Source organism: Gymnodraco acuticeps, unplaced genomic scaffold (assembly GCF_902827175.1).
Source record: "Gymnodraco acuticeps unplaced genomic scaffold, fGymAcu1.1, whole genome shotgun sequence".
NCBI classification, from domain to species: Eukaryota; Metazoa; Chordata; class Actinopteri; order Perciformes; family Bathydraconidae; genus Gymnodraco; species Gymnodraco acuticeps.
In genome coordinates, this window is record NW_022992351.1 from 7,369,595 (window position 1) to 7,392,176 (window position 22,582).

At 40.3% G+C, this 22,582-nt stretch overlaps 2 protein-coding genes and 2 non-coding genes across 4 annotated transcripts; 2 read left to right on the forward strand and 2 right to left on the reverse strand.

The window, feature by feature from the left end:
* Positions 1 to 361: 361 nt before the first annotated feature.
* LOC117542118 lies at positions 362 to 475 on the reverse strand. Its single transcript, XR_004568377.1, has one exon. It is a non-coding gene; the product is annotated as a U5 spliceosomal RNA (small nuclear RNA).
* A 510-nt stretch (positions 476 to 985) lies between these two features.
* On the reverse strand, positions 986 to 1,099 carry LOC117542122. Its single transcript, XR_004568381.1, has one exon. It is a non-coding gene; the product is annotated as a U5 spliceosomal RNA (small nuclear RNA).
* Positions 1,100 to 7,306: 6,207 nt separating this feature from the next.
* On the forward strand, positions 7,307 to 12,088 carry LOC117541901 (neurexophilin-2-like). The gene is made up of 2 exons (XM_034209205.1): positions 7,307 to 7,434; positions 10,938 to 12,088. Exons 1-2 carry the CDS (start codon positions 7,357 to 7,359, stop codon positions 11,766 to 11,768), a joined length of 909 nt encoding a protein of 302 aa, XP_034065096.1. The 5' UTR covers positions 7,307 to 7,356; the 3' UTR covers positions 11,769 to 12,088.
* Positions 12,089 to 12,273: 185 nt separating this feature from the next.
* On the forward strand, positions 12,274 to 21,396 carry LOC117541900 (serine hydroxymethyltransferase, mitochondrial-like). The gene is made up of 12 exons (XM_034209204.1): positions 12,274 to 12,435; positions 13,451 to 13,645; positions 16,013 to 16,092; positions 17,329 to 17,529; positions 18,315 to 18,396; positions 18,511 to 18,633; positions 18,737 to 18,876; positions 18,988 to 19,150; positions 19,224 to 19,323; positions 19,521 to 19,676; positions 19,888 to 19,995; positions 20,325 to 21,396. The coding sequence occupies exons 1-12, from the start codon at positions 12,403 to 12,405 to the stop codon at positions 20,450 to 20,452; spliced, it is 1,509 nt and encodes a 502-aa protein (XP_034065095.1). The 5' UTR covers positions 12,274 to 12,402; the 3' UTR covers positions 20,453 to 21,396.
* The last annotated feature ends 1,186 nt before the right edge of the window (positions 21,397 to 22,582 follow it).

Genomic DNA, 22,582 nt, shown 5'->3' on the forward strand with positions numbered 1-22,582 from the left:
AGTAGAATAGAGAAAAGTAGAACAAAAGTAGAATAACATTTAAAAAAAAACATTTACTCAAACATACCTATAAATAGTAAAACCAGAGAAGCTGATAATGTGTTCAGAACTGTAGCTTGACAATAATATATTATTTTAGTTTGGGTTTATCTTGATGGGTGCGCCCTCATGTGGTCACAGAGACCAACTGATTCATTACCTAAATACTTAGGCTGTTCTACTTGAAGGAAATGCAGTACAATCGTGCAGGTATTAACAACAGGAAATGGCAAGAAATGATGTGCGAATGATTTAATTGATACTAAAGTAATCCAAAATGATGGAAGGTTTGCGCAAAGTTTGATTTTTCACAGTATCAGGAAGCCCCACATACGCAGGGCATCAAAAAATTGTTTGAAACTCTTATTGTTCCTCTCCACGGAAATCTTTAGTAAAAGGCGAAAGATTTATGCGCTCTGAAGAGAAACAAGAGTGTATTACTCATTGAGTGCTGGAGTGACCTTCTTGTATCTCCGCCTTATGATCCTCACTTAGGCTTCACATTTCAAGTAAGACTTAAAAGCTAGTGTTTAATGATTCAATTAATATTCACAAATACAAAACTGTATGTGAAAGAAGAGCTCTCATAATTGCACAGAAAAACCGTTGATAAGAGATTCAATGTAACAAGTTTGGTCTGTTGCAGAAATGGGCGCGATGCATTGTGGGAATATGGCGCCCCTGAAGACGCCTCTGTTGAGAAAAAACAGTAAAAAAATAAACTTTTATGTTTCGGTAAAAAGTGTAAGAGTGAATGCAAACACATCGATACTTAAGAATATATATATGACATTTTGTGGAGTCATATACTGCTAATGACAGATGTATAAAGACAACTTGTGTTGTGTTCAATTTCCTTACATGTAAACTCCCTGGGACTTGACGGGTTGTATGAATCTCTCTCTGAGAGGACAAGAATTTCGATTTATATTTCACAAAGAGAGGAAGCCCCACATACGCAGGGCATCAAAAAATTAGTTGAAACTCTTATTGTTCCTCTCCACGGAAATCTTTAGTAAAAGGCGAAAGATTTATGCGCTCTGAAGAGAAACAAGAGTGTACTGAAGATTTACAGAGTGAGCACCGTACCCTATTCCCAGCGTTAATACCCTCACTTACGGTTCAGTATAAAAATGTGCCATTTTTTAAATAAACATTCAAGTTAAACCGCCTGGCATTAAAACACCAAAGACTCACTCCCAAAATAACGTTAGACCTGATAGATACATGTAGATAATTATACATTTAGAACTATCTGTCACCTGCGCTAAGCATTGTGGGAATATGGCGGTGCTGATCACGCCTCTGCTGTCTTCTGTTGTTTCTTCGTTCCTAGATCAAACTCTTCTTTCTCCTTTCACTTAACAATGATGATACTGTTGATAAAATGATCATGAGAAATGTTTTCACCAGTAAAAGCTTAAGTGTTACTATTATGGATGTAAAAACTGAGCCATTATGCTTACAACCATCTGCTCATGCGCAAACCCAACAGAGATGTTATATATGTCAAGAGAGTAACTCAACGGTTTCTGTCCATTCGTATTGGGAATACATATAAGTAGGATAACTATTTATAGCCAGGTGCAAACTTTAAGAGAGCACAGTTCGGCACATTTTTGTTTGGACAACAATTCCTGTGTGTTTGGAGTTTTTATTTCTTTTTTGGTCAAAATGGTATTTGTAACCAACGGAACGAGGACAGGAGCACTATTATACCTACTATGGCAGAGCAACAGACACAGACTCTGTGAGTTTTGATTATCTGATATGATCGAGATATTAATAGGCCTACATTGTGTCATGGCTGGATTTGCCAAATGCGGCCAACCATTCATCATAAAACCAACACTCATCATAAAAGCAAATCAAAAACAAGGTTTTATGACTATGTTAATCCCTGTGTAAAAGTGGCAATGTCTTCAGTAAAACTGCCAGCACTATTAACACTGCATTGCGAATCAAAATATACATCTATACCCTGTATAGTTATTACGTTCCCTATTAGGCTAGGGGAACTAAAGGGAAGAAACACAACCAGATTTGTATAATTAACAGTATTGGTATAATTATAAGTGTATTTATTACAAGCGGGTGAAACAAAATGGCAGGCAGGCAGGCAGCCTGAAACACACAAATTGCCACAAACGCCGGTTTACATAATAAACAAGAGGCCACAAGGGCGCACGTTTAAATGGGCAACCAAACTAAAGAAGGACTCTCAAAAGTGAGCCTGTTTACACACCTGAAATCACTGAACACTACCGAAAGGAAACAAACAAAAGAGCCAAAAGGACACAGGTTGATAACCAAACAAAAGGAGGGCTCAAAAGGAGTCTAAATGCATATGGGGAAAATAAATACTAATATACTAAATAAAGTACGGACCAAAACCTCACTTTAACAGTGGTACAACTAACCAAAGGAGTCCACAAAACACAGCTAAACTACAGGCAACAGTCACAAAATACTAATCACTCTGAGTCTAAACTATCTAGACACAGACCACACAAGTTAACCATAGAACACCGAGCAAGTAGCGAGAGGCGTCTGTTCCTCAACAGAGCCTACAGAGTGATGATTGTCCCCAGCTTTGTAGTCCTCTCCAGCAGGTGTGCGCTGGGCTTGCGCAGGGATTGGAGGACGTCGGGCCCGGCGTGCTCCAATCAGTGTCCTCGGAAGTGGACCAGGAGATGACAGCCAATGATGTTGGGGCAACCACACAGGGCATTTACATAATCACACAGCTGCAGACAATCCCAAACAGGTTACCGAGCAAGCAGAAACAGCAGCCGTAACAGATGTCCAAGTCTCCAACTTGGCTCTTCTGATGGCTGGCACAAAAACATTGCTTGAAATAATAAAATAAAAAAAGTATTCAATGTGTGTCTCCACTCCATTAACACAATCAAATATGGCTGCTTGTTACGTTACGCACATCATTTCCGGTGACACATGCAGTTTAATCAATTTAATAACATATTTGAATTGTTTTATTTTAGACAGCACAATTATTACATCAGATATGTCTTCCAAATACAATGTTATACACACACGAGCCTTGTTTATTATAGTCTACACTTGTAATTATTTATTATGTTTAAGTTTATTCATGGTAATGCTCTGGGATTTGGTGTCCAGGGCTGCTGGGTCTTCTTAAAGGTTGTTTTGTGTTTTTCTGTATTTTTCTTTTTGTGTTTGAATGTTTTTTATGTCTGTTTTACATTAATGGTTGAATCTAGCAATCTTTACAATCATGAATCGCATGTATGCGTAACAAGTGACAGGAGCATTATTTGCTATTATTTCCAGACTGGATGAATTAAAGGGTATACAAATCATTCATTTGAATATCAGGAGCCTATTGCCCAAAATTGATTTACTTCGGATATGGGTTGTTCTACATAAACCTAAAATCATCACACTCTCTGAAACTTGGCTTAATAGTAACATTTCCGATAGTGAACTACAAATCACAAATTATTTGCTTTACAGATCCGATAGATGCAGCAGGGGTGGAGGTGTGGCTATTTATGTCTCCTCTGACCTTGTGACTGAGCTAATTGCTACTTCTATAGAGCCTCTACATTTTGAATGCATTTTTCTTAAAATAATTTTTCATGAAAATAAATGCTTAACTATTGGTAGCATCTATAGGCCACCTTCTTCACCTGCAGTCTTTTAACCATATAATTGACACTATCAACTCCATTTCCTGTGGAAATGAAATAATCTTGCTTGGTGATTTCAACAAAAATTGGTTGGATAAATCATCTGATAGAGAGAAAAGACTTTTCAGTAGTCTAAATGTTAAACAGCTAATTAATGAGCCAACTCGTATCACTCTTAGAACCCAATCTCTGCTTGACTGGATACTGGTGTCACACCCTGACAGAATCTTAAAAGCTGGTGTCATGTCGGATTGCTTCAGCGATCATTCAATTGTTTATTGCGTATGGAAAATCAAATTAATTAAACTACCTCCAAAACTAGTCAAAATCAGACAATATAAAAAATTGAATGTTGATTTATTTATTAATGATGTTGTTGCCCTTAATTGGGACAGATTTCAACTTATGCCTTTTGTACAAGATGCTTGGGATTTTCTGCATAAAGAGCTCACTGATGTCATGAACAAACATGCACCTGTGAGAACGATTAAGGTCAAAGGTCAACATCTCCCTTGGATCAATTCTGAACTCATCAGTCTCTTTAGGGAAAGGGATAAAGCATGGTCGATATATCATCATTCAAGAACTATAGCCGATTGGGAAGTATACAGGCATCTCCGAAATCTGAGTAAAACCAAAACCCGAAATGCTAAATCCAACTACTATAAAGAATCTCTCACATCGGACTTTAAGAATCCCAAGCAATTTTGGACTAAAATTAAATCTATTTTAAATAAATCAGGTAAACATTCTATTAATAAAATAAGAACTGCTGATACAATAATTAATGACCCATTATCCATTGCCCAAATATTTAATCAGTATTTCGCTAATGTATGTTCCACACTACTATCTGACTCCTATTTGACGACTGGTATTTCTAATAGTAACTCATACTGCAACAGTTATTTTTCTTTTAAGAAAATTCTACCACACGAAGTTCATAATGCTATCACAGAATTAAAAGTGGATGGCAGTGCAGGACTCGATGGTATAGAAAACAGGTTCATAAAACTGGCGTCCCATATTCTCATGTACCCACTTGCTGATTTGTTCAACCTGTCTTTGTCCACCTGTGAGTTGCCGACTATTTGGAAATGTGCACGCATCATTCCACTGCATAAAGGTGGTAATTTACTTGATACAAATAATTATAGACCAATCTCTATAATCTGCTCTATTTCCAAAGTTTTGGAGAAAATAATTTATGATCAACTGTCACATTATCTCAATACTTATAATATTTTATCTCCGGTTCAATCTGGTTTCAGGCCTAATCACTCCACAACAACTGCCCTACTTAAATTTACGAATGACTTGTACTCTGCTGCAGATGATGGTGAACTCACAGGTGCCATTTTTATTGACTTGACAAAAGCCTTTGATTTCGTTGATCGATATCTGCTCTTGGATAAACTTCACGGCATTGGCCTTTCTAATAATACAGTGTTATGGTTTAACTCGTACCTTCACAGTAGAAAGCAATGTGTGGTTGTTAATGGAAAACAGTCTGACCTGTTGATCTAACAAAAGGGTGTACCCCAAGGATCAACTCTGGGCCCACTTCTGTTCTCTATTTACATAAATGATTTATCTTCTTGTCTCATTAATTGTTGTACTCACCTTTATGCTGATGACACTGTCATATATACATCCAAATCAGATTTTTCACAAATTCAGATCTCTCTTCAATCGGATTTTAATATCTTACAGGACTGGCTATCACACAATAAACTACTGCTTAACAAATCAAAATCGTATACCATGGTCTTTGGTACCAGGCAGAAGCTCAAATCCAAACCTAATGTAGTAATAACATGTAAGGATGGCACTTCTCTGCATAAAGTTGATAGCTTTAAATATCTTGGTGTATGGCTAGACTCTGAACTTTCATTTAAACTACATATAAAGCATGTAATACAAAAAGTAAATTACGGAATCAGTGTTTTACACCGCTCTCGCAATTGTTTTACGCTCAGTGTCCGAAAGATAATTGCTTCTCAACTTATTCTTCCGATTATGGACTATTGTGATGTTGTCTACCAAAATGCACATAAATCAGATCTTGCTCCACTCAACATAGCCTACAACAGACTATGCAGATTTGTTCTTGGTTGTCCTTTTCGTACACACCACTGCACAATGTATAACCAACTTAAATGGCCTTCTTTAAATGTAAGAAGACACACGCATTGGCTTCAGCTGATATTTAAATGCATTTATCTTAACTATCCCCCTTATTTAAAGCAGTATTTTGTACCCTACTCACCAATTCATCAAGTTAGACATTCTGTTCAGATTTATTTATCTGTCCCCTCTGCAAAAAAATTGATTGGCAGAAGAGTGTTCATGTTTAAAGCCCCAACTGACTGGAATACTTTACCTGCTGCTATTAGATCTCTTGCATCATTGGGTTTATTGAAACATGCATTATCATCTCACTTTCAACTGGTCTGTACTTGTTATTAATTAAACTGATATTGATGAAACTGATTTGCTTGACCGTCTCAAATTGTAATGATTGTATGCATTGCTTGAATTTTACGTACAGACTGTATGTGGTTTGTCTTGTGTGTCATGTTTTGCATTTTGTCTTTTTGTTTATGTATGTCTGTAAGTTGTTGCTATTGTCGGGACCCCCTTGAAAACGAGATGGTGCATCTCAAGGGGTTTATCCCAATCAATAAACATTTCTATATATACACATTATCATGCGAATTCAAGCTATCTTTAAATGTTGAGGGGGAGCATGACCTTTAATTGGTTTCTGTGTTTGCCTCTGATTCTTCATTAAAGGCAACTTGACTGCTTGATTAGCTTCTTGCAGTGATGTGTTGGCTTACAATTCCGCTGATAGGCTGAGCAGTGGCAGAGTCTCAGCAGACTTGTCAGTGATTTCTATTTCCCGGTGAGAGCCCTTGTCATTTTGTCAGCCTCTCCGTGGCGGCTGTATGCAGGGACAGCGGGGAGGCTGTCAAACTGTGCCCGTCTGACAGCGCCTTTCTCCGGGTTGATGAGACATAATAAGGGCCGGCCAGGTGATGAAAATGAGCAGGGAGGGCAAGTGCGTGTGTGTGTGTGTGTGTGTGTGTGTGTGTGTGTGTGGTTTGTGGTGTGTTGTGGGTGGGTGTTGTGTGGTGTGTGTGTGTGTGTGTGTGTGTGTGTGTTGTGTTTGTGTGTGTGTGTGTGGTGTGTCTGGTGTGTGTGGTGTTGTGTTGTGTGTGAGAGAAATACTTTCAATGCATCGTTTCTCATGTTTCATTACAAAATTATGACCAATTAGAAAGATTTCTCTTGATTAATGTGTGTGTGGTGTGTGTGTGTGGTGTGGGTTGTGTGTGTGTGTGTGTGTGTGTGTGTGTGTGTGGGAGAGAGAGAGAGAGAGAGTGATGAGAGAGAGAGAGAGAGAGAGAGAGAGAGGAACAGATGAGAGAGAGAGAGAGGAACAGATGAGAGAGAGAGAGAGAGAGAGAGAGAGAGAGAGTGTGTGTGTGGGGGGGGGTTCATTCACTCGAGGATTTTTGTGTCTCACTCATGGTCTCACTGCAGAGGGTCTCCTTTACTTTTTCAGTGCGTCTTCAGCTTGAACTCAGTAAACAGCACCTGTTCTGCCGGCACATTGTCTCAGAGACGCTCCGCTCTGCGCATGGAGACACGCTGCTGCAACATGAGAGCGCTGTGTTTGAACTTTGCCATCACCTGTCTGTGGCTGCTCCATTCTTCGGTGAGTCAAATCCTCCTATAAAGTTGTGTGGCTCAATAAAAAATGCGAGGTGCTTTTGTATTTTTCAGCAGATTAAATTAATCAAATTACCGATGGAGTCCTGTTCTGTTGCTGTTCATCTCATTGCAGCATTGATGCACTGAGTGTTTTTTGAATAGGGGATTAGTTGGTATTGTGTAATTGAACCCATAAATAATCAAGCAGCATCAATCATTTCTTATACATTTGAAACGGTTCTGTTTAAAAAGATGATAATAAAATCAAGTGTTATGATGGTATGTGTTTATGCTAATATTGGTTAAGAGAGACAGTAGCCTACTCTTATTGATCTTATCTGAAGAAGTTGACTGAGCTTTTTTGACTATCTTGAGACTGATCTTTGATTTGACTTGGACTTTTGAAAATGTTTCACTGAAAGTTAGCAGCTTGCTGTTTTTAATTCAATGAGTGAAATGTGCACTAGTCTCCTGTTGCCCTTTGTTTTGCTATTCAGACTCAGTATCTGAAACACTGCCTTGGGATCATATAGTTGACACTTTTATTTGACGGTGAAGCTCAGCTAAAACGTTTCTTATTGTTCCTTTCTCAAAATGGTAATATATTCCAGTCTCGTTGTCTGTAATTCTCTTACAGGCATCATTGTAATGTATTCGTCTCCCCCGTCTTTAATTTAACTGCCTTAACTTTGCTGCATGAGCAGTGGACTGCAGCTCTGTATACATTAACAGTGAAGCTGTCATGTGAATACCTCCAAGCAGCTCATTCTTATTCATTGAACTAAATGATTGTGCAGCCTTTGTCACTTTGAACAAGTTAATTTCAGCCTAAAGGCTTAAGAAGGACAAGATTCAGGTTTTTGTTCATCTGTTACTGACACAATAAGGACCTTTGTGTTCTTTAGACAAACTGCTGCTCTCAGGTTCCTCGGTGTGTGTGCCTCTGCAGGTGAATTTGCACAAGAGTTGTGTGTGCATCCACTCCACCACAGTTGCTCAGTTGCAGTGGCTGCGCTGGCATCTTGACACAGAGCCAATGACACGGCTGTCAAACAGAGGGCTCCAATTAGGGTAGGTGAGAACAGCACTGCTGGAGCTTGTTGTGTTACAGGAGAAGTCAGAGATTGGCACACAGGCCTGGGCTGGTTAGGGGTGATGTGACTCCCATGAGAAATAATGATATCCTAGGAGCTGTTTATTCAGAAATGTGTGGGGAGAAACACTTTAAAGCTCCATCAGCCTTCATCCTAAAATGGAATTAAAGTCCTAAACAACAAGAGTGCACAGGAAGTCTCGCCCAATTATGATCCACACCTCCATTTAAAAATGGAAGTGTTTAATGAGAGAACAGTTCTGACACTTGGATGCACTTGATAAGTTATTACTTTTAAACACTTAACATTGAAATTGTACGATTGTGCCTCACACTTTCACTTTTTCACTGTGTGGTGATTCTAAGATATATCAATCATTAATATTTATTGGGATTTGAGCATTTGAATATAGACAGCAGCAGTTTGGCTGCCTGCCTCACTTTTTCACAGTCCTCTTCCTCTTCTTATATATTTAATACGCATGTGCTATTTTTTCACTTTGAGGGACAGTCAATGGGAGTTAAGCATGGCTCTGTGTTTTACTGAAGAAGTTATGGAAAACAAATGATTACTGATACCAAAAAACAAACAACAAAAATTAACACTGACTACTGTCTGTCTTTTGTATGAAAATAGGAGGGAAGAAGAAAAAGGAGAATGTTTATGAATAAAACACGGTGAATCCAGGTAAAAAGCTTGATCCCTTATTCATTTCAAGGAGTCCAAATCAATGTAAGAGGGTTTACTGGGATATGACGTGAAAGGTGAAAGGGAGGAAGAGGGATTTTGAGACTAATGAGTTCAGCACAGAGGGAGCTGAGTATGAAGAAGATGCTGCTTCAGACTCTCCAAAAGAGAATCACTTCCACAGTTCCTCTCTCTCTCAAACATATTGATTAATAAGCTGGTAGATTCAGTTTATTATCAAGGTGGCATTGAAAGGAGGCTGAGAGGGAGAGTGAGAGGGAGGACAGTCAAATTAAAATGTGTTATTAGCAACATGAGTGTGACTGTGTGTGTGCTCTTGTAAGTCCTTGCCTGAAGGAGCTGACCTATTGATCAGAGGCAATTTCAACTTGTTTTCATTCAGAGGACATCATAGCATAATTATTTATAATCGATTATCTGCAACCTTGTGATGTAAATACAGTGAAACTGTCCTTCATTTGCGATCATACTGCTGGCCTCTTTCTCCTCCCTCCTTATTGTGACCGCCTACACAAAACACATCCTGTGAGATTGCATTTACTGTATTCAGTTTAAAGGTATCATGCAAAATGCACTTTTTTATGTCTTTTATACATAAATGTGTGTCCCCCGGTGTGTCAGGGAACTCACAAAGTGTCAGAAAATCAGAAAGTCTCTTTTCCTCCGTACCCAAATCTCTAAAAACGGGGGTACAACGGAGCTGATCCAGATTTGCTGCCAATATGACACAATATCGCTTTACGCCAACGGCCCTATCAGAAACGTTGCTATCAGATAGAATGTGCAACGCGTTATGGACGTAAGATGGCCTTTGTTTACTTTAGAAAGCATTGCTAACACTCAGAGCTAACATTGCACTGGAAAAAAGGAACTCACCTTGTTGTAAAACCGCAAGAGAGAAAGCATTTGAGCTCCTGTTTCATAAATAATCCTTGATGTGGTTTTGAACATAATATGGCGTTTAATCACGGCAGCGTTTAGCCGAGTATCTTGGTAGAATTATCCTGCGTGAGCTCTCCTTTTATTTATTCATTTTAAAGCTACGGACCCAGAATCAGCACTCCTCTAAAAGGGCTGCAATAGAGGGTTATGAGCAGGGGGGCACATAACCTTTTTAGTGAGTTACTCAGATGAGTACCAGGAGACAGCGTTTCACGTAGTGTGGTGTTAATAAGTGCAGTCTTCCCTACTGTCCTCCTCAGTGTCTCCTTCACTGTCCTTTATTTACACTTCTTGCATGTTAGATGCACCTCCCTGTCTCTGTTTGAGCCTCCGATTTGCTTTCTCCAAAACTTGTTGCCAAAACTGTGAAGTCCTTGCATTTACATCAAATACTAAGAAATTATTACATGACTACAATGTCTTTGGTTTTTTGATATGTCTAATAGTTTACTCCACTGAGTGTTGACAAGAAACACATGTAGACAAAATAAGTGTTTTGTTTTGATGACCTATCAGGTATGCAAAGGCGTAGTGACACAAGTGACGTTACGCATTTCAGATTCTCGCCGCGCATGCGTACCTGCGTACCAGTTATGTGCACCCCTGGTTATGAGGCATGGCGATAATGGGTGATCTGTTTGGTATTTTGAGCAAAACACTTCATAGACATGTATTTATATATCTGAGACCTATAATATATGCCTGGAAATAGTATAATAGGAGACCTTGAAGCTCACCTTAATTTCCCATTTGTTATCCACAGGTCCAAGAAACCGCCCCGCCCTTGGAGTTCCAGAGCCAACAATGGAGAGAAGAGGAAAGAGAAGCAGGAGACGCACTGGGAGCTGCTTTGAAAGTCAAAGACCTACAGATCATCTCCACCAAACAGAAAACTGCAGCTCACGGCACTCTGGGTCCGTATGGATGGCCTCAGAACTTTTCCCAGGCCCTGGATCAGTATCTGTACCGATCTCCTCCTAAATCCAAACCTCCTGCCAAAACTCCCACAAAGGCCAAGAAGATCCTGGGCTGGGGAGATTTTTACTTCAATGTGAAAACGGTGAAGTTCAGCCTCCTGGTGACAGGGAAAATCGTGGACCACATCAACGGCACGTTCAGCGTCTACTTCCGCCACAACTCGTCTCGTCTGGGGAACATATCCGTGAGCATCGTCCCGCCCTCCAAAGCTGTGGGATGGGAGGTTTTGGATCCAGCAGCTGAGGGTGTTCCCACCAAAAACCAAGTCCTGGTTCCAGATCTGACGTCCCAGCTCCAGAGCCCGCCCCAGTCCACCAGATCTCCTCCTCCAGAGCAGCAGAAGCAGCAGCCGGACGTGGTGATGGTGACCGAGCTCAACTGCAGGATCGAGTACCAGAGAACCAACCGGTCCAAGAAGACCAAGCCCTGCCAGTACGACCCCGGGCAGACCTGCTACTCAGAAAACACGCAGTCCCAGGCGGCCTGGATCTGCGCCAAACCCTTTAAGGTCATATGCATCTTCATCGCCTTCACCGGCACCGACTACAGGCTGGTGCAGAAGGTCTGCCCGGACCACAACTTCCAGACGGCGCAGAACCAGCAGCACTTCGGATAATGGTTTCTCAGAAATAACACACTGACTTTTCATCTGTCTTTTTTTAAATCATGTGTTTAGTTTTGAAATTATAGGTTTGAGATTGACTGTTTCTACTGTATATACACTGTCAGTGTGTGCAGCTTGGACCTTATTTTTGTTTTAATGACATTTATATATAAGCTTTGTGTTGTCTAAGCATCTACAGAGAGCTCCACATTGTCTTAAAAAAGCAGCCACTTGATCCACGGTATCACTTTTTGTGTACTTGTTTTGTATATATGCCTACAAAATGTATATATGCGTTTATAAGACTTGAAATCTATAACTTGATTATCATTATTTGGAAACAATGGGATTTCTTAGCTCATTGATACAAAAAAGATAAAACTTAAGAGATAGAATTGGGTAGTTTTTGAAACGAGATAATTGTCTTTTACTATAGTCAGTGCATTCATTGCTTGTTGATTGTACAGTGACCGATTAGATATTTGTTGATTATGGAACTGAGAGCCAACAGATGATTTACTGCTGCTGTCACTTTAATCTGTGACACAAAGTACGCATGTCCTTGGCTTTCCTCCAGTACTGATTTTACTTTCACCCTCTGCACCTTGGAAAGTTTCTGTTTTCCCAGCCCTCAGCTGTCACAGCCATGCTTTCTCTGTCGTTTCGCCAAACATTACGGGTGAGTACATTTTTAATAATGTATTTTTCTTAGAGCTTTTATATGCGCTGATACAAGTAGGTCTCTGACACTGTCTCTGGAGAGAAGATGTACCCAAATCACTTATTACTGCAAACTAGGTCATCTCGGGTCACCTCAAACATGATAGAAACGTCTCTTTTGAAGATGCACACTGTGACCAAATGTGTTTTCAATGTGCACTCCAGTTTCTCAGGTGCTGCCATGATAGGTGTGATTATCTCAGGTTGTCAAAACAGGAAGGAGTGCTACTGTTTGTCCCAGAATATTTGGAGAAAAGTTGACTGTACACCGTATGCTTTATGCAAGACTTAATTTACTCAAGGCTTAGAAAACATATTAACAGAGAAGATGAAAGGAGTCTTGCTACAACACATATTTATGACTGAACGATAATCTTTCTATTAGGCCAAAGTAACACATGGTTACGTAACTATCATGCCACTACCAGCTGCCTTCAACAAACAAGACCCTGATAAATAAACGTGTGTGTGTGTGTGTGTGTGTGTGTGTGTGTGTGTGTGTGTGTGTGTGTGTGTGTGTGTGTGTGTGTGTGTGTGTGTGTGTGTGTGTACACGTTTCATGTCCAAGGTTTCCCCCAACTGCTCCACACGTTTGTTTTTTTCACTGGCTTTCATTTAATGGATTGTTTAGAACATCAAAAGACGCATTATTCTAAGTCCCTTGTTTCCAAAAGTATTATCATTTTGAGTGATGAAAGTGTTTATTGCAGAGGTTGTTCAAAAGAGACCAAAGGAGCTATCTTTGAAAAACACAAGTCAAAATAACTTTTACTCTGCACAGAGTGCCAAATTGCACAATGGAGAGTTGCATCAAATCCTGTGACTTGGGTTTTATTAAAAACACAGCGTTTGTTGAAAAGCACAATATCTCTCCAGGGTCTTCCCGAACAGAGAGCCGTAATTGTTTAAGAAGAGGTTATTTGGATGTTAACCCTGAATGATATTGTTGTGTGTTCACCCTCCGCCCCGTGCAGCCCTTCTTCCACAGGGCTTCAGGAGGTCTGGGTCGAGAGGGGCAGGTCCCAGCGGGGTCATGCAGGCGAGGCCTCGTGAGCGCCGGCGGCTGGACGGGACAGGAGACCCTGGCCCAGGACGACCCAGAGATGTGGAGCCTCCTGCAGCAGGAGAAGAACCGGCAGTGTCGGGGTCTGGAGCTCATCGCATCAGAGGTACAGAGGAGGGAGACAGGAGTAGTATTGGGTTTACATTCACTCTTAAAGGTCCCCTATTATACAATTTTTCAACAATATATTATAGTTCTCAGATATATACAAAACATGTCTCTGAAGTGTTTGGCTCAGATCATGCATTGTAGCATCCCATAAACCCCTCTGTTTCAGCCCTGTTTCAGAAGTGCTGATTCCGTGTCTGTAGCTTTAAATGCAAATGAGCTGCTGCTAGCCACGCCCCTCTGAGAGATATTTGGTTTAAAAAAACACGATAGTGCTCTAGGAGGAGATTCAGGTGATAAGGTGGCGGGTGTTACCTTGGTTTGTTATTGGCTAATGGTTGCACAAGCCAAAACACATTGGGACATCACAAAGTGGCCAAAATCTGATCAGCAGGTTTTTATATAGATGGTCAAAAAGAGATACACTTTTTTTCTTGAAACTTTTAGAGGAGACATATTGATGCATTCAAGACATGAAAAAGTGGATTGTGCATAATAGGTGACCTTTAACAAAACAAATAAAATGTTTTAAAGTGTTTTAACTTAGTAAGCCAATACCTTGGTAAAATAAGCTTTTTCAAACTGAAAATGGAAAGAAGCCTTTAATCATACAGCCTTAAATACAGAGTGATGTCATAAGGTCAACATTAGGCTACATCAGATGCATGCTGCCCACAAAGCACACTGCCACAACATGTACTTGATATGTTTCTGTTTGTTTCCCACAATGACCCTGGTACTATATTTCTATAACAGATAGGAGGCTTAAACCCCCACATGTAAACCATATGTTGCAGTTGCTTTAAAAGATAAACAATATTCTTCACAACGTCTTCCATCTTAATCTTCATTGTATACGCACCATTCAGACACAGGTTGAATGTAAGCTGTGATGACCCATGTCCCCTAGTGACTGTTTAAATGTGTGCTCAGTATCTTGCGTCACACATACTAGTCTGTGTGTGAATTTGGTCAAGAAATAACAGGTGTGTTTTTAGGTTGTGCTATGTAATGGGTTTTTAACATTACGATTTCACTTCTCCCAGAGAAGACCTCAGCCTTACAGACAAACACAGATAGTTTACTGTCAAGATTCAACCTAAATGTTAAAACATACATGTAATAATCACAATATAGTCAGATGTTTAGCCAAATAGTGAGCCTACAAGGCATAGTTCAGTATCTGCCTGGAGTTTCTCGTAAAGGGTGATGGCTTAAAAATCCTTCTTTGTGTCTTTTGCACAATGGCAGCAGCACAAACTGTGAAAAAGGCGACGACAAGATTCTCTGTAGACAGACGTGATAACAGTGTAGAAGAAGTTAAACTGCAGAGGACCCTCCTTTGGTAGTAACAAGAAAATATGTTTCTTCAGACATTTTTATTTTGCATTTTTCCCCTTTCAAATCTGCGATCTAATCTAAGGGAAAGCTGACGGGGAAGAAAGGACATTGTATTCTTCTATTCACCAGTAAATTATACAGTGTTATTATGACATCTGAAATATTTATTTTAGTTGTGCATGTGCAGTTAGTTACTGCTTCAGACTCACTCCCAATGGAGGCTGCAGTTTTTTCCTTTTTCTTCAGGACCACAGTCAAGTGATCCCATTAGGTTTCCTCACCGATTTCTGCCATTAATCTCCCAAATTTCAGGCTGGGATAGAAGAGTAGGGGCTATTTTGTATGTGTGTTTGTCAAGATAGTGTTTGGAAAATGTCATAGAGAGAGTTTTGTGTCACACTGAGGGCTGGTTTTAAATCCCACTGGAGTGATTGAGGGATCCCGGAGCAGTGACACTTTTGGTATAATAACAAGACAGAGGGGGCGGCTGCGGAGGCCAGAGAGGGAGACAGGGAGAGAAGATGAGCAGGAGAGAGTGGGAGAGAAAAAAGAGAGACAGAGACAGGGAGAGAAATTCATTTGCATTCATTTCCTTTTCTGCAGCTCCATCTCTCCTCTGACTCTGTGTCAGACTCTGAGTGTCTTTGGAACATTTGACACATTGCTGAACCCCACAGGGATTCAGTATTAGTTCGATTTCTCTATATTCCTCTTTTTATTTGACTATAACATCTTTTAATCCCCTCATATTTTTGAGATATTCTATATTAATTCAGTGTTGCACCTTTTGTAAGATGAATGCAAAACAAATTAACAGATTTAGATGGAGTTGATTATCCTTTGAGACTTTGGTTTGTATAATTGGTATTTGCAAAGATTTGAACTGTGGTTGTACTGCAGGGGGGTTCAGTCACCCTTATCCAGGTAAATAAGGTTATATTTGGATGGTGACAGTGTTCGGAGTATGAGCAAACATAATGTACCATGTGTGGCAGTGGATCTTGACACTGTGCTTGTTTGTCAGAACTTCTGCAGCCGTGCAGCGCTCGAGGCCCAGGGCTCCTGTCTCAACAACAAATACTCTGAGGGGTACCCAGGACAAAGGTAACTACGGACAACGCACTATCCAACGTATGCTGTTACAATTATTACAACATTTTTCAGAAGCTTACACTCTTGTGAAATTTCTTAATGGCTATTTTACTCCCTTATATGCTGTATTATAATGTAACAATATAATACTAAACTATACAATATATAACAGTACATAACAATACAATATGTAACAATACAATGTGTACAAATACAAGACATAACAAAACAATACGTAATGATACCATACGTAAAAATAAAAACGATAACGATACAATACATAATGACGCTACATGCAATAATTGTATATGTAATCATACTATTTATAACAATACGGTATAACACAATACATATTTTGTTACTGTATGTAATGATAATATACGTAACAATACATCACAGTAGTGGGCGTCTGTGGCTACGAGGCAGTGCGTTCGTCTTTCAACCAGAAGGTAGTTGGTTCAATCCCAGGCCGTGCAGACAACATGTTGATGTAAACTTGGGCAAGATACTCAACCCTGAGCTGCTCCTGATGGCATGGTCAACGTTGTATCAATGTGTGTGAATGTTAGCTTCCTAGAGCAAGTGGCATGAATGAGGTGTGAAAGGGTGAATGACGTAGTATGCTAAGCGCTATATAAGTACAGTCCATTTACCATATCAAATAAAGGTCAAAATAGGACAAGACAAAATGATACAAAACAATGATCAGTGTTTCCCCTACCATTGTCTTGGAGGGGCGCTGCGCCCCGTCAACGGAGCCCCGCGCCCCCCCTGAAATTCAAGGTGTTTAAAAAAAAAAGTATTATTATTATTATTTATTTATTTTTAATATATATATATAGCACCAAATTGCAACTAATCTATATCTACTGTCACTTTTCACATTGAACATGTGCTCTTTTATTAAATAAACTAAACGCTTTCATTTTAAGTTGTGAGTTTAGTGTTTTTGACCCTAAGAAACACTGATGCATTAATCAATAACAATAATCCACAGCTCCTCTCTCTGCTCTGCAAGTGGCACTATTTGTATCAATGAGGTGTGAAAGGGTGAATGATGTAGTATGCTAAGCGCTATATAAATACAGTCCATTTACCATATCAAATAAAGGTCAAAATAGGACAATGCGAAGACAAAATGATGCAATACAATGTGATGCGATACAAAACAATACAAAACTGAATTGAAAGTTTACCATGAGTAAAATAAGGATACTCTCAAATCTTAATATCTTGGGTCTCTCTCAGGTACTATGGCGGAGCAGAGATCGTGGATCAGATTGAGCTGCTGTGTCAGAAACGAGCGCTCACTGCCTTCGGTTTGGACCCAAATCTGTGGGGCATCAACGTCCAGCCATACTCCGGATCCCCTGCTAACTTTGCAGCGTACACATCTGTCCTGCAGCCTCATGACCGCATCATGGGCCTGGACCTGCCTGACGGAGGACAGTGAGTCAACAAGTACTCAATTATAGAGCTTTTAGGTTATACTCACACTGATGCGAACAACGCTAATAATAACTTGCATTCTTATAATTCTAACGGGATTAATGTTACTTAAAAGAGCATCAATAATAGTTGCTGTGTATTAAAGTAATAATGAGATATTAAGCCCCCATTAGGAAGTCATGACAACAAATTATTCAATTCAGTACAGTATGTTAAATGTGCCATGAAATGTTGTGGGAGTAGTTTTGATATTTTCCTGCAAGAACCTGGATGTATATGGGAATTAACATCAAGAGGAATTAGCTCAAAGTACAAAATGTTAGTCCCGTGGTGGGGTTATACAACATTATACACCATATCAATTCATTTCTTACCAACCACAGAAATGTTGGAAATGTAAACAATAAAAAGCTGTAGGCTAAAGTGTGCCTAGAGATAAATGCAGACCACAATACAATGGCACAAGTAACAACATCAAACACCATTTTTCTTCTCAAGTAACAATTTAATATAAGGAGGATCCTATAATGTGACAAATTGTAAATACATGTTCAAATGTACAAGCAGTTGGAGGCAGCATGAGGGTGTTTGAAGCACAGAGATACTGTAGTCAGTGTCAGGGGAATTATTCTGCTCCATAGTTGATTAGCTACATTAATAAAACGGTTTGTATGGAAGAGAAATGCAGATCTAGAGAAGTCAGAATAAGTTCACAATGTCGTAGAAGATCTCACTGAACTTCTGAGATGCATGCTCTACTGACGTTTTTTTTACTCACATTTCAGCCTTACCCACGGCTATATGACGGACACCAAGAGAATCTCAGCCACCTCCATTTACTTTGAATCAATGCCTTACAAGCTGGATGTGAGTAATTCCCTTATAAAGCAGAATTTCTGAAGACAACAGCTGCTCTGAAAACAAAATGTTCTGTAATGCACGCCTGATTTTTATCTCTATCCTCCTCCTGTCTCCCCTCAGCCCAAAACAGGTCTGATAGATTATGAGCAGCTGGAGAGGAACGCCCGACTCTTCAGACCCAGACTCATCATAGCAGGAACCAGCGCCTACGCCCGCCTAATTGACTACGCTCGCATGAAAAAGGTACATCTTATGTATCAAAATGTCCACTGAGGGATATTAGAACACTGGAGAAGTTAAAAATCTGATGAGAGTAAAATAACTTGTCTGTCTGTGTGTGTTTCAGCTGTGTGTGGAGCTCAACGCCTACCTTCTGGCTGACATGGCTCATATCAGCGGCCTGGTGGCAGCCGGAGCAGTTCCCTCTCCCTTCCAGCACGCTGACCTGGTCACCTCCACTACCCATAAGTCCCTGCGTGGAGCAAGGTGAGGGCCTTGACGTATAGTGTGTTGATGGTGGTCAGGTCAAGTTAACATTGTGTGGTGTTAAGAAACATATTTAAAGGAATATTTCATGTTGATCTCTGTTGTCTCCAGGGCCGGTCTGATCTTCTACAGGAAAGGTGTGCGATCTGTGGATAAGAAAGGTCGGGAGGTGACCTATGACCTCCAGGACAGGGTGAACTTTGCCGTGTTTCCATCACTTCAGGGAGGACCTCACAACCACGCCATCGCAGGGGTGGCCGTCGCCCTCAAACAGGTCCAGATATAAACATGAATCATACATATTCATCCATAGCCTACCATTGACATCATTATCATTCTCTCTACAGGCTTCCACTCCCATGTTCAAACAGTACATCGCTCAGGTGCTGCTCAATACCAAGAGCATGGCTAACGCTCTGCTGAAGAAAGGCTACACCTTAGTGTCAGGTACTGTAGACGATTTTTTTTTCTATCTAATTTGCATTCTGTTTTCATGAAAGCGATGATAACGTCATCTCATATGTTTGAGTGGAGGAAAGTTACAATTTATTTCACCGATAGACACATTTCCCCCTGAGCTGATCTGCACTTTATTTCACCCTGAACTAAAAAGACAGCTCATCTCCCCCTCCTCCTCCTCTCAGGTGGAACAGACAATCACCTGGTCTTGGTTGACCTTCGACCTCGCGGGATGGACGGGGCTCGAGCTGAGAGGATCCTGGAGCTGGTGTACATCACGGCCAACAAGAACACCTGCCCCGGAGACAAGAGCGCTCACACTCCAGGAGGACTGCGGCTCGGTATGGGAAGATTTAAATGTTGTATGTGTTGATACCCTGATTACTGTCAGTGGAGAGCTGCAGGAGTGGAGGTTGTTTGGGCCAAATCTGTCAATCAGTCAGTTCCCCCCCCCCCCCCCACTGTACGTCCATCAGCCTGTCAGTCAGCCTGTCAGCATGTGTCTCCCTTAACCTCGACGTATTATTTAATACAAATGTTGTTATTTTACAGGAACTCCAGCTCTCACCTCCAGACAGCTCAATGAGGCAGACTTTGAAAAGGTTGTGGATTTTATCGATGAGGGGATTCAGATCGCACTGGATGTGAAGAAGAAGACTGGTGAGGAAAGAGGAATAGTTTTTATGCATTGGTATACACACCATGGGGACATTGTTTCTATTGTTGTAGGGAAGGCTTTTGAATGTTTACTGTCAAGGACAACCAGGGATAATGTTGTCAAAAATCATGACGGTGTGTATCAAAGGAAATAGTTGTGTTAAGCTCTAGGTTCTGCAGTACATCATTTATTATATGTTATATAAATATATTCTCAATTTCCAGTTTGTTTTGTACAACATGGCCCTTTTTACAACATTAGATTATATTGTTAAGCGGATTCATAAAATACCAACCTTCAGCTTGTTGTTTTGTTTTCTCTCTCCCAACAGTGAATCTGGCCAACTTCAGGTCCTTCCTGCTGGAGGACCAGGAGACGGTGTCGCGCATCGCGGAGCTCCGCCAGCGGGTGGAGCTGTTCTCCAGACCCTTCCCCATGCCTGGCTTCACTGACCACTGAATATAACACTACGTGACTTGAGGGAGGGTCATGGACATTTTATTAATTCCCCCTTTACGGTAACCAATCTTTTGATAATACTTGATATTATAATGATGTGCATAATTATTGTGGCTGCCATTGGAGTCTATGATTAAAACGACTTCATATGTAAATGTACAGACAGGTGTTGATAATAATGATTTTGATTATACATGTGTACAGTGACCTGATCATGTTGCTCATAAAGGTAGTCTATCCTCCAGCTGCTGCCATCAAATTGTCTCCAATTCTCAAACTGTAATTTTGTTGGACTAAGCCTAGAAGTATACAGTGTGTTTGGTATTTCACTTTTAGTCACTAAGCTGATTCAAGAGCACTTATCGAGTTCTGGGAGTCTGACAGCAGCTTTGTTAGGGAACAAACCGAAAGGGAAAAACAGAACAAACTGGGTTTCCAGTCTTTTATTAATCACCTTCTATATCTTCAACTTGATTTGTATTTGAAAATGATATGTGAAGAATGTACATGCAGTAGATCTTCCTAGTTGCAGTCTTTACAATGTTTTCAAGATGTCACAAGCTCTCTGTAGTCACTTTTCAATACATGGCAGATGATTTGTAACTAGTTTACGAAGCAGGGAGGACACTGCAGAGTTTATAAACACTGATCCATGTTAAGCTGCTGGCATTTCCTCTGGTCATTTCCTCTCACTGTCAACTTCAGGGAATAGTCCAGAAAAAACAAATATAAGCTGATCTTTACACAATTAGATCTGACAGAGGGAGATGAAGCCAGAGCTTTGTCAGTGAGCTTCACATGCCATTTTTTGGAACGGGACTTCTTATCTCAGCGGGTTTTGATTTCTATCTGAATACATTGTTTTAAATTAAACCTCTTTGCATGAACAATGCTAACCAGTGTGTTCCTGTTATAAACAAGTTCCCACTTCCTCTGATACCTTTTTCATTTTGTGATACTGTCTCTTTATTTCTCCCTGCTATTACACAATAACCACAGACAGTTCACTGCGGTATACATGAGAAGACATTAGCAGTGTCATCCATCTCTGATCTTTTCAACTTGCATTTATATTTATTTGAAAGCTTTCTTTGTGTCGCTGCAGTCAGACCTTTATACTCCCAGACAGAGTAATGAGCAGGCTTCCTCTTTTCCATTAAACTTTCATTTTTATGCATTTATTTCTTATTCTGGAGGCATAGTTTCCTCAGAGACAAATAAGGTTTTTATGAAGCATCATTACCTTAATATTTATTTCACTGAAGAACTAAGTTTGTTTGTTTGGTGTCAGACGTCTTTTGTGTCCTGCTGGGCTTTTTTAATGCGTCTTCCAATATTTTCCAGATGAAGGTTATTGCTTGAGTTTGTGCCAGAGGAATGTGTCCGGCCAGCTGAGTCAGAGGTCAAAGGTCGGGGAAGCTCTCACAACTCTGTCGTCAGAAAACACACACACGCAGCATCACAACACAAATAACGACTCATCCCCTTCATCCCTGTGCCTGCTTCTCATGACCCGACAACTCTTTTGACGCAGTTTGTGTGTGTGTGTGTGTGTGTGTGTGTGTGTGTGTGTGTGTGTGTGTGTGTGTGTGTGTGTGTGTGTGTGTGTGTGTGTGTGTGTGTGTGTGTGTGTGTGTGCATCCTTTGGGGAGATCATACTGTATATTCCCTCATGCTTCATCGTTCCTAGCCATCTCTTTATTGCCTAGAGTCCCCGGGGTGTTTAAAGATTGTTATTTCTTCACGTCCGCTGTTCTTTGCTCTCTCTTCATCCGCTCTTTTAGTTGTTTTAGGAGGAAGAGAGTGCAGTGCAGATAGTCTGAAGGGAGGTCTGAAGGTTTCTGGAGTGGATGAAAGAGAAGTCTCTCCTTCAGTGAACAAAGTGACACGGGTTTATTATTAATGTATCCCTCAGAATATGCAAAGGTTCACTAAAACAGTGAAAATAAGGGAGGGATAAGTATATTTCAATATTAAACATGACAAGGAGTCTCAAAGGATAAGAATATCATCCAGCCACATGTTTGGGACTCAATAAACCTGTGGTACATTTATTTTTAAATGACGCCCATAACAGTATGATCATGGTGTTTTAGTTCAGAATAAAGCAAGAACAGAGAGAGCAGAGTT